Source organism: Athene noctua, chromosome 1 (genome assembly GCF_965140245.1).
Source record: "Athene noctua chromosome 1, bAthNoc1.hap1.1, whole genome shotgun sequence".
Taxonomy (NCBI): Eukaryota; Metazoa; Chordata; class Aves; order Strigiformes; family Strigidae; genus Athene; species Athene noctua.
In genome coordinates, this window is record NC_134037.1 from 73,139,386 (window position 1) to 73,151,956 (window position 12,571).

At 38.8% G+C, this 12,571-nt stretch overlaps 1 protein-coding gene across 3 annotated transcripts in view; it reads right to left on the bottom strand.

Moving 5' to 3' along the window:
• The window catches only part of MTHFD1L (methylenetetrahydrofolate dehydrogenase (NADP+ dependent) 1 like), a 157,486-nt gene that overhangs the window by 41,190 nt on the left and 103,725 nt on the right, over nt 1-12,571 (bottom strand). For all 3 annotated transcript variants that reach the window (XM_074896561.1, XM_074896562.1, XM_074896563.1), the window contains 2 exons: nt 11,073-11,180; nt 9,282-9,434 (listed from right to left, as the gene is read on the bottom strand). In XM_074896561.1, coding sequence (XP_074752662.1) covers nt 9,282-9,434; nt 11,073-11,180 — 261 coding nt within the window. The remainder of the gene's footprint in view (nt 1-9,281; nt 9,435-11,072; nt 11,181-12,571) is intronic.

The following is a 12,571-nucleotide window of genomic DNA, read 5'->3' on the forward strand; positions in this document are numbered from 1 at the left end:
CCCTGGAACAACTTGAGGCCATTTTCCCTCATCCTATTACTTGAGAGAAGAGACTGACACCTTGCTACAACCTCCTTCCAGGTCGTTGTAGAGAGCAAAAAGATCTCCCCTCAGTCTCCTTTTCTCCAGGCTACACAACCCCAGTTCCCTCAGCTGCTCCTCGTAAGACTTGTTCTCAGACTCTTCACCAGCTTCGTTGCCCTTCTTTGGTCACGCTCCGCACCTCAATGTCTTTTTTGCAATGAGGGACCCAAAACTGAACACAGTATTCAAGGTTCAGCCTCACCAGTGACAAGTACAGGGGGATGATCACTTCCTTGGTCCTGCTGGGCACACTATTTCTGATACAAGCCAGGATGCTGTTGGCCTTCTTGGCCACACTGCTGGCTCATATTTTACTGGCTGTAAACCAACACCCCCAGGTCCTCCTCCACCAGACAGCTTTCCAGCCACTCCTCCCCAAGACTGTAGCATTACATTGGGTAAATGATGACAGTCACATGGCAGCGTCAAGCTGTCTCTCAAAGTACCAAAATGCTGCATCTGTAGAAGCCTGTGAGTCACTGTTGTGCCATGCTGAGAATACTTATTTAAATGGATTTTGCCTGAGAGACCTGTCCTGATCTATAACCCAGTATCAAGGTGGTTTTATGCAACCCTCTCCACAATTACAGTTAAAAAGTAACACTCTGTTTATGACATTTCAGTTTCAAAAGTGAAGAAAATTGGTCTTTTCAAAGTAAACCCATTACCACTTATCAAAGGCAAAATACAGTATGCCAACATGTGTACCTTCTTTTTTAAAAAAAATAAGGACACATGAGGAATACCTCAGGAAATACTTTAGAATTTCTGTGTGGGTGAGTGGAGTAGAGAAGGAATAGCAATATAACCTTATCCTTTAGTGTTATCCACAGAATGTAAGTCAGCCTACTCCAATGGAAATGCAAAGTGATATCATGTGAATGTTGAGTATTATACTTTCTATAAAGCCCATGTCAAAATGTAATAAATTAGAGGAACTCAGATTTTAATTTCTCAATAACTGCTATTCTGTGAAGTGTGTGCAGGATGCATTTATTTCAATATAAAACAATGAGGAAAATGTCCTTCTTTCCATAGATAAACTATTTGTTATCTAATAATATATGTATATTTTACTATGTAAAAGAATAACCTATTTTTAACTTCGCATTTTCATGCAGTTTATGGAGAAAATACTTTAAAACAGGAAATCAGAGTCCATTTCCTGTTTTAACAAGGATAATCCCTTGACCAGTAGGCACAAATATTCATTCCTATTAATTAGCACACTATTCATCCTATATTTCAAAAATTAATGAAAGAAAGCAAGTTGCTGGGAACATTATTAAGTTCAAAACATCTTTCATCTTATTTATCCAGAACTCAATAAAACTGTTCAAACACAGACTTGCAGCCTCCAGCTAGGTTCCTGCTATTAGCCTTAAATCACTTTTAGAGTTGCAATAACACTAAGTTGCCAAACTCAAATATACAGCTATCTACATCTGGTAGATAGTTTGTCTTACTGAACAATGTGGAAAAATTTCAGTCATTTGACCCAAACCGTAAAGTTTTTTGCTTCTTACCAAGGAATCAATACTTTTTCTGCAAATCAGCATTTGAAAAGCGTATCTGGAATATTGTTGAAGAGAATTTTTTTTTCTTTAAGTAAGCATAAGATAGCCTCTCAAAAAATATGCATACAGACAGGAGTTTTAAAAAAGTAAATATTTCTTCCTTAGTGAATGACTGAATCTCTAAATTTCCCATCTGAACCACAAAGTACCTTTTCAGAAACTGTGACTTTTTTCACCAGAGGAAGCTTATCAAGATGAACAAACAAAAATAGGGAGCATGAAACATAATTTTATTTCATGCCTATATGGTAGACACTGCTGCACCATGGAGAAGCTGCTATGAGATGCATGATTCAGCCACCTGCTTCGCTCTTTGCCATGAAGAGCGCCCAGCAAGGCATTAACTAACTGCTCAAACTCGCACGTGCCTGTGTTTCCACTGCAACATCCTTATTTCATGTCTGAAGTCATGCATAAAATCTAAGGGCAGTGGTCCAAAGTTGCTGCTGGCGTCTGTCCAAGTGGCACTTTCCACTTTTAACTGATACATCTTTGTTAATAGCAAGTCCCATGCAAATAGGCTAATGTACATCGTTCAAAAAGCCTTTATCTCCATATGGAATAGCAGTCTCTTGATTTCTTCCTTTCTTAACCGATGCAGTTATATCTATTCTTGCCTGGGATCACGGACTGTAAATCAGAGACAAAGCAATGAAACAGATAGAAAACACAACCACACTTACGGTTAGGTCTTACTGGAACAGACAGCAAGGATCTTAATGACTCCCAGACTCTCTATAGGCCTTGAGCAAACTATGGTTTCACAGAGGTGCCCCCTTTGGCTGCATGCACGCCACAGGTGATTCTCATTTTATTTGCCTACACTAATGGCATTTGCAAGCCTAAGACAGCTGCATTGAATTCATTACATACAATTTCACAGGTCTGATGAGGGCAAGACATTAACAAACACACTGAAGAAAACTGTTTCAGAGCATAATGAGTTATCTTTGTTCCAGCATCACTTAAACTTGTCCACACTAGCCAGGCACTACCCTTGATCAATGAATCCATACTGCCTGAGCTGATGTGTCAAGTCAGCTAATCTTAACTGAAAACATGTGCTAAAGCACTTGTGATCTAGGCATACCAGTTTCAAAAATTCCTCTGCAGCAGCTCTGACCTACCATACCTTCCATGGAGACAGCACAGCTGACCATGCCCTCTGCCCCTTTATATGCAAAGCAAAGGAGGCTAGGTAAAATTCCCTCTACCAGGGATGGCAGGCTATCAAAGTGCGCTTTCAGGGTATCACTAAAGTGAAACATGAATGTCACTTTTTGTACTTGTAAATAAGCATCTGTTTTAAGGGACCTATTTAGATAAACTATTTTAAGTGAACAGTGACACTCTTATTATTTAAGTCTAAGAGCTTGAATACAGTGTTACATTTCTATAGATTTATTTAATATAAATATATTAGGAAAATATGACCTGATTAATACCAGAAATAAACTAGCTTCATTTTTGTTACTAAAAAGTTAATTTTCAAGTGTTTAGAGCCAAATGTAAACATTTGCATCAAAAAATTCTCTGACAAGGCTTAAAATACATTAAGATGGGAAAATAACGTGGACAGTCTGAATAAAAAGAACAAATTTTACAATGGTCATACTGGAATTGTTTATAATGGAGGCTGTATTGAGAAAAATATCATCTAATCTAAACATTAAATAGCTTACCAGACCACAGGGTCTGTTTTCTTCTGATATGTTGTCTAATGGTTTCATCCTGTCCCAAAACAACAAGTCCTCCTCCAGCTATTCAGTTTGCTGAAATAACACACATGCCTACAGAACTTCTTTTTTCTTCTTAATAGCAAACAGTTCTGCTAACTACAACTGCTGGACTTGGAGGAATATAATGCTAGGTTGAAGGAAGCTGTAATAAACTGCAAATTAATTTTGCGGATATGGCCAGCAATGGGACCTCGTCTTTCATTTGGAAAAGACAATACATTGTAGTATATTATAATGTAGGTTAAATAATGCTTAGTAGCAAACAAACAGAGCAGTCAAGAGACACAGCATGAAATACACAGCATCTAAGTACTTTGACTCCATTATCAAGATATTTCCAAATGCCAGTGGAGGAAAAAAGGCTGCTCATTTGTTTCTTTTTTTGTGGGTCTAAGATCCTTTGTCTGTGTCATAGCTATGGCAGGGAGGTGCAATGATTTGACCAAAGTATATTTACTCTGTATTTCCAAAAAGCACTGGCTTATGCACATCAGTTTAAAGCAGTTGAAATAAACAGCAAATGCTCAGAGCATATGGAAATTTCTGAACTATCTTTTAAATACATTATTTTCTATGTACTTTCAAGAGGTATTACAGAGACAATAATAAATTTTTCAAGCCAGCTAAACACTACTCCTTTCCTCTGCAATTTAAAAAAATCCTTAGTCATCAGCAAGGCATGTTCTGCTCTCCTGTAACATCCATCAATTACTCCCATGACTTCTTCCTGGCTAGATCTTAGATCATGTCATTGTTTCAGCTGACGCTTTTGGAATATCTTCAAATCTCTTTTACCCTCATGGCTTTTATTTCAGTACCCTCTCCCAGTTCTCCATGTACATCTTGGATGTGTCTTCAAATCATTTCACAGGTATCTCCTCCCAATGGTATAGCTCTCAATTTAACTTACTTATTTTCCTTTCCAGCCAACCCCATCTTTCCAATCTTCCCCTCAATCTTCTATTCCCATCTTCTCACCACAAATGGCTGTAGTCATTCTTGAAGCTTAACTGTCTCACAGTTCACACACCTGGGACATTCCCAGAGGCTGCCATATACCCCTTTTCATCATTATCAACAACTTTTTCCTCATCCCTTCATTCATTTGGGCCTATTTTGACCCTCTCTGGCCAACCCAATACCACCACACCCACTTCATGCAATCCACCAAGGAACACAGGTGGATTTGCTGTTATTACACTAACCATCTCTCAGCCTCTAGCTTTTAAACACAACAAACTAAAGCTGGCTGTCCTCACCTTCACTTCCAGCCATTGATTTTACCTATGTGCTCACCCCCTGCCCCGTCAATCCTACCCTGAACAATTCATCAGCTTTCCATTCAGCATTTCTGCATGTGCACACCTGGTCACTGTACAGGAACGATGTGCCCTGTGTAATTCAGAAAACCTCTCCTCCTTCCCAAGAGACATTACACCAACTGTAATAAATGCAAAGGCACATCATCTAACACAGGAGAGCGTGGGCTTTTCTTTTCCTGTTAGCATTTTTCAATTTAGAACTACACAGTTGCTAACCTACATTTCCCACGTGAATTTAACTTCATAGCTTTCCTTCTCTGTTGCTTTTTCCACACTTACTGTAGTTATCACAAAACCAGCTTGTGGAGTCTGTGAGCACCTAGCTACAACTAGGTAGCTGTTTTTTACAACTAACTGTTTGGGGACTTCTGAGCTCTGCCACAATAGAGCAACTACACAACACCAGAGGCAGGTGCCAAATGCCACATCAACAAGGATTTTTTGGACTGAGGGAGTTCAGAATACGTAGCAGAGCACTACTCCTTTGTAAATGATATAAAATTGCATTGTAAGCTAAATGCTTTATAGGGCAAATATCTCACCATCATATGTTTTTGAAAATCACCCTATGTTACAGAGATCATCAGGATGAATTAGGCAATCCACCAGTAATTATTCAGCTGTCCCATAAGACAGCCTGAGAGAAGTGACAAAATGACAGGGGACAACTCGGGCCTCATGCACCACCAGGAAACTGCAATTCCACTTCAGATGGGCCTGGACTCCATCTTATGTTCAACAGACACCCTCAAAACTTAAGCTCTTAACCACTATGAAAGAAGAAATTCATTCAACAAGGAAGAATATTTTCCTTCTAAAAGTACTCATAAAAATATTTACTTTCAGGGTCTCTTCCCTCTTACAATATTCAGGTAATATTTTAGCAGAACAGTCCTGGCTCTCACCTACAAGCAAATTAGAGTTTTATTGCTCCAATAAACCGATTTCAAACCACAGTGGCTCACCCTAAGAGTTCCTTCCCAGAGAATATAGTTTCAGAACTAGTTCCAGAGACTTGAACTGCTTTCTCTATGGGGAGAAAAATAATACTTCTGTAATATACCAACCTTTCTTCAGATATGTTGATATCTGACGGATGTCAGTTAATTGTGAGAATTTGGGAGTTGGTGTGGCTCCAAAGGTCCACACATTTCCAAAGGGACCTTGCCTGTAATTTTAATCCATTAAAACAAAAGTGTATGGCTTGAAAAGAGTAGTATGTATTTAAAAATCTCACTGTGATTCAAACACAGATATATTACTTGCACCAGTAACTTGCACCAGTCACTTCACAAAGGCAAAAGACAACAGGTTTTACTTCTATGACCAGCCTGCATTCTTACACATCACATGAAAGAGAACAGAAATGTGGCTGAATGTGAGAAAGCACCAAACTGCAATGGCTTTTTGGGTGGGGGTGAAGAGAAACACACATACTACAAAAATCTAATAATTCTCCACCCAAGCATTGCTAGTGAATGACCTCACTGGTTTCCTACATATACTCCAGCAGCCTTCCTGCCATCACTCTGCTGAGCCAAGCAGTGATGTCAACAGTCCACCTGTGAGAGTGATGTAGCCCTCTGGGTCATGGTCGCAGAGAACTTGGATAAAAGCTGTGCCAGTGTTAATTAAATTCACCTCTTGTTTCACTGCTGATTTCCTCCGATAAGGCTCAGCTCATTTTTCCTGGAAAGACTTCCATGCTGTAAGGAACCAGAGCCAACCATAATACAAAACAAATATTGCTTAGAGAATATGAAGACAACATGTTAATATTTAGTTTAAAAAACAAAATTTGCCCATCAGTGCTGGGGCAAATACAAATCTCATTATTTTACACGTGCTAATGACAAGGTTAAACTACAAATGCTATTTACTGCAGATAACTTATCTTTCAGTGATACTTATCTCTTTCATTGTAATACTATTCATGACTAAACTGGAGCAGAATTCTAACAACCTGCTTTACCAATGGTAAGTTCTGCTGGGTTAGAGTGCAAGGAGCTCATCCAGTAAGAAGTATGCTTTGAGAATGGAGCTCAACATCTAATTAGCATCAGAATTATCACAACAACTTTAACAAAGGTATTGCCCAATAGCATTTATTCTGCTATCAAAAAGGTCTTAGCTGTAAGAAGGCTCTAAAGCAGCTTCAGTATTAATGATCCTTTTCCATTAATACAAGTAGCCAGCAAGTAATGAAAGGAAAAAATACATGCTACTCCTTTTTTCCTATATAAAGAAATATAATCCACGGTCACGACCGGATGCTTTCACCATATGCTGTCACCAGGATTTCTGTAATCCTTCTGCTCATAGCATCTGACCTTCAGCCACTTTAAGCCTTCAAGACATGTCCTTTTATACTTGCTTTGTTCTTGTAGACAATTTTCAGATAGCTTTATTAGTAAGAGAGCTGTCAACAGAAGACTCTCAGTTTTGGAATGTGACATCAAAAAATATTCCTTCTTGCACAACTTAGAAAGTACCATAGCCCTAAGACTTAATTGCTGACAGCAACGCACACAAAAAAATCGGAATATGGCAAAACAGAAAAGTGATCTCAAAAGTAGTGGTACAACTCTATTATAGAGTTTATTTCCTGATGATCAGAACTCTCAATTCTGAAAGGCAGCAAGTTGGACCACTTGCCATGAATTTCATTCTAGAGAAAGAATTGCATGGGAAGGATGTTAGGAATACAGTCATATTCACTCATTCATTTTGATTTGTAGCAATTGCGATAGTTCCAAGGAGTATTCTGTCCCACATTCCTGAGTGTTAGCAAAATTTTCCAACCAACCAATCCATGTCTATTTATATTTTTAGCTCTTGGGGATCTTATGTTTATATAGTATCCTGCCCCACAAACTCTCTTGGAATACATAACACTAAGAGCATACTGCCTATACAGTTCCTGATATTGAAAGTTCTATGGCTATACGACCTCTCACCAAAATCAGAGTAACTAACTTTGACATATTTTTTACATTCTCACCACATAAGAAAGCCCATATATAAAATGTCCTTCATAAAAGAACCGTATTTTTTGGTTCTAGGCAGAAACTGAAAGTGGGAGGTAATCCTTCAACTGGTCTATACTGCTCCTATGGACAGTTCCCATGGATTTATGAGGCTGAACTACAGCTAGTTTTTGTTAAAGTGTGAAGAGTGTGACTCATTCAGAATGCACAACCCAAGAACATTTTACTCTGACATCCTACAGAATAGCTCCCTCATGGATTTGGGTAGTTACTGTCCATTCTTCACATTCACTCCTTCTCACAACTTTATGACATAAAACTTCCAGTGCAAACTTGAATCCAGGCCATGAAGGAGACACTAGAACTTCTGACAAATTTTATTATGTCACCAGCAATTAGAATTTGGTCTTGCACAATTTAAATACACAGCTGTGCTTCCCGTCTGGTGGATGCGCATAGTGTGGCCATGCAGAAGGAAAGCATATCCCCAAGTCCACTGAGTTAACGTGACACAGCTTCCTGAACTCCAGGAACTCTCCTGGTCAGAAAGTACTTCCTTCCTTGTTTCAAACACTTGATTGTTTCAGGGGGAATGCAAAACAATAGATTAGAAACTTTCAACCTTTCCTAAGTGTACTGCTACACAAGGAAATCAGGCCATGATCTGGGAAGATGAGATAACATTGGGAGAGTACTCTTTTCGGAAATGCAATGGTTTTTGCATCCCTTCTCTAGCACCATCCCATGAATCAGCTACATGTAAGTAATAATTCATGCTATGAGATGTCAGATGCAGTTCAACTACTGTTTGGAGTAAGATGTACATGGTTGGCAAAAGGCATGAGCTAAATAGCTTCTCAGCTACTTTGATAAATCTTGTCAGGGAAGAAAATATCAGGAGCTTTCTAATCTGAGTGTACTTTTAAGGACAGGTAGAAGGAAAGGATGACAATTGCCTCTTTTTATCACCTCATTGTTTAAATCTCTAGAAAGGACAAAGAATGAGCTACAACTTCTGCAGTTAGAAATCTATCCCCTCCCACCATAACTTAGTTTTACAGAACCAGCAGAGATGTTCACAAGGACTGGGAATAGATCAGGCTCATCAGCTGAAAAGTAATAATTTTAATCATACACTTTTTCCTAACACGATTCCTTTCATCTAAATACATTACTGAATGTTTTGTAACGATGGATGAAAGATTTAATATTTAGAATACAATCACGTAACTACAGTTATTTACAGACTGCAATTTGATAAGGAAAGACAATGGACTTGTAAATTCATTTTCCTGCAGCATTAGGGTGCCTAAGTATCCCAGACTAATTGAAGAACATCAGAAAAGGAACCAACGACAAGAGCCATTCTCTCCAGACCCCATACTCAAAGGTCTTACATTTTCCTAATTCTCTTTTCCTATCAATGTAGAGCTACAAAAAGTGTGAGGATAAATTATTAAACACCCCAAAACTCACCTGGTTCTACACATTATTTTTAGAGTCAAACGGGAAATCCACTTCCCTGACAATCTGGGTCAAAGGGAGTGATTGAATTGAATACTCTGCACTCACCGTTCCTACCAAAGGGTAGATGAATCCTGCCCCAATACTGGCTCGCACATCGCTAATCGGCAGAATGAAACCAGTGGGAACACCCTTCCTCTCAGGCTGATGGGAGAGGGATAGGTGAGTTTTTGCCATACAAATGGGAAGATTTCCAAATCCCTAACAAAAAAGGGAAATAAAATAAAAATGTTTTCAATATTACAGTAAAGACAGAATATGTTTTCACTTTGTTATCAGTATCTTCTAGAAACCCTAAAATCCACATAGCAATAGTTACCCTCAGTTTCTTAGCAATTAATATTTCAGAAATGGACAGAATACTGTGTTTCACATGCTATTCTCTGTCAGTTCAGGCCTCTGTCTCCTTGCTGTAGTGATATCCAGTTTCTAGAGTGGGTTCTCAATCTAGAGTTAGGTGCAGAAGTTGCCTACATAACGGCTAGAGTGTGCTATTTTCAGAAAGGGTGTACAATGCGTACCACACTGAACAAAAAACCTACAGCAACTCAGTAAAACTCCAGTATGGTGCTTCTCTCTGGGCTTTAACAACCTAGTTAGATACCTATTTGAGACCAGGATTCATACTGCAAAACTCTCTAAGGGTAATGATGCTTTGCTCTGTTTTTCAACAAGACAAAAACTGCATGAGGTGATGGCACTCACTTCACTAATGACAATGCAGTAGTTACTCAAAAAGTGGGAGAAAATCAGGGGAAAGCTCTCAGCATCACCCCTCACACTATTTGTCTCCCAGGTTATTGAGTAACCTTGAGTCACGCACCTTCCACTCTTCTGTTCAATTCCTTGACAAACAGAGATGCAATTCACAAGGCCAGGAGGAGAGGTGGCACTGCAGCCTCTGCAGGTCAGTGCTGATGGCAATACTTCAGTGACATTGTGAAAATATATCCTAATACTACTAATGTTTAGATTAAAAAATGGATTAGAGAATCACAGCAGGAAAAGATAAAGACTTGGATTATTTTCTTCAAGTACACCAAGTAAGCTTTTCTTCCATCTAGAAAATCAAATTAATTCTCAGGAGATTTGCACTATAGAGAAGACAGCTATACTTCTGTCTGTGTGACCAGGCTGATAAAGTACACTCTCAGGAATTTTTCCATGACACATCATCCATGGTTTCTATGTTCCGACAGAAAGGCTCCAGTCATGTTTACGTGCAGAAGCCATTCCATTACAGAATATACATTCACCTCTCCACATGAAAAGAGTTTCAAAACTGTTTTCAGTCTATAATAAAGCCCTCTCCCACATGCTTTAGGAACAGTGATCTATTTCACCTTCTAGGATTTATAACCCCTTGAACAGAAGAAAAACAAAAGATTTTACAAGTATCAGGAGCTTTGTTTTTAATATGCATAGCTTTGCACAAGTCTTTTTGTGTCTGCAAACTTGTTTTTTGCTGTTACAAATACACATGTTAAAATTGGGCACCTTCACTAGCTGCTACTTTTGCAGATGTGCAGTTGTCACATTTAAGGCAGTAACCCAAAATTACTGCTCTGCATAGAAAGTATAGAGTTTCATCAACAATCTCAAAATTATTCCAAACACCGTATGTATCTTATTTGAGATAGCTTTCAAGGTTAAAACCATTCTGTTCTATCTAATCTAAACCAATCCATACTGATCTCCACAGTTTAGCACCATGGGTAAGCTCACGCCTTTTAGCAAAGCTTGACTAAACACTCTGATCTGAGAACCTTTTACACCCTGAGGTTTCCTAAGACTCTCATCCAGCAGGTACCTGACTGCATAATTCACTGGTGTTCTTACCTGCCGGGTATAACGATCAACTTGTGACTGCGCAGCGGGAGACAACTCTATATCCTGAGCTCCATACACCTTCTGAGCAATGATCCTTATTTTTTCAACAATAGGAAGCTGCAGAGACAAGGAAACAATACAAGGATGAACATTAGCCAAGAAAAACTAGGATCTTGTTTGCCGAGTGAGAAATCTGAATCTCTCATTTAGATTCATCCTTGTTAATCAGGCTTGCTGAAGCACGAAACAAAGGGCACTGGTGATGGATCTGATATTCAGCTACAGGTACATGAATCACAGTCATGATTTCAGCCACTCCATCTTTTAGGAACTGCACAATTTGTGCATTACAAAGTTAACAACATGATCTTACACTCTTGCCTAAAGTGGGGGAAGAAAATTATTGCCATGTAGTTTTAAGAATCAAGAGCTAACACACACTGCAGATACAAGGAGGCAAGCTTCACTGGGTTAACAGGGATCACTAGAGAAATACATTTCATTTCACAATAAAGACAATCTGTATAACGAGTGGACAAGACAAGGTAGCAGGCAGCCAGGGAAGGTTCCTCTGAGAAGCAAGGATTTGTAGCACAAAATTCCTAACCCATCAACTGCTCCTTTGATTGCAATTTTTTTTGTTTTTTTTTTTTATTCTCTTCTCACCTCCTATCCTTCCTAACATATGTATTTTGAACTGTAGCATCGATAAAGCACTTTGGGCACTTAAAATATTAAAGCATTCTAGGATACACTTTGAAATCACAAGTCACTAAGTTCAACCCCAGTCTCCACGTGTATCCACATCATGTCATTCAGCTCAAATTGAACTTGTGTTATGCCCTTAGGACTTCTACATTTTGAAGGTAGATGCAGACTCTCCCACCATTTGGGCTGTTAAACATCCTTTCACAGATTTTAATGAGACAGTTTTTTGAGATCAGATCAGATCAGACCGACAATTTGTGCCATCGTTTCTGTTTGTTTCGAGTGAACAGCTCCTTCCTCTTTCTCTCTCCTTTTGTTTTGAATGATGTTGGAGACCGCAATTGTGACTCCTAAAGTTTAGTTTGAACAGGCCAACCTCTTAAAGTTCTTTCAATAGCAACAGGATGATGGAAGAAGGATCATACCACCAGTTCAGCTACTTCAGTGCTGACCACAGACAGCCAGAGATGTGTGCAATACTTCAGGGAACACCCCATCAGTAATTTGTACTCTAGCATATTTAATTAACAAGACATGTGGAAGAAGTGTTGAAAAAATCTAAAGAGACACCACCTGTGGAAGAAGACCTGCTAATCTCAAGCAATACAAAAAGCACCAGAACACAAAATAGCAGTATTTCATTTTATTCCAACAAAGGCAAGAAATCGGTTTGTGAATAACAAACTCAATCTGGTGCATTTATAGGAAGTTCCACGGTTAATCACATTTTTGTAATGCCTGTCTAGAAGTAATGGTTTTCCTGCAAAGATACATCAGTTGAATGGTTTGTGACAGACTGA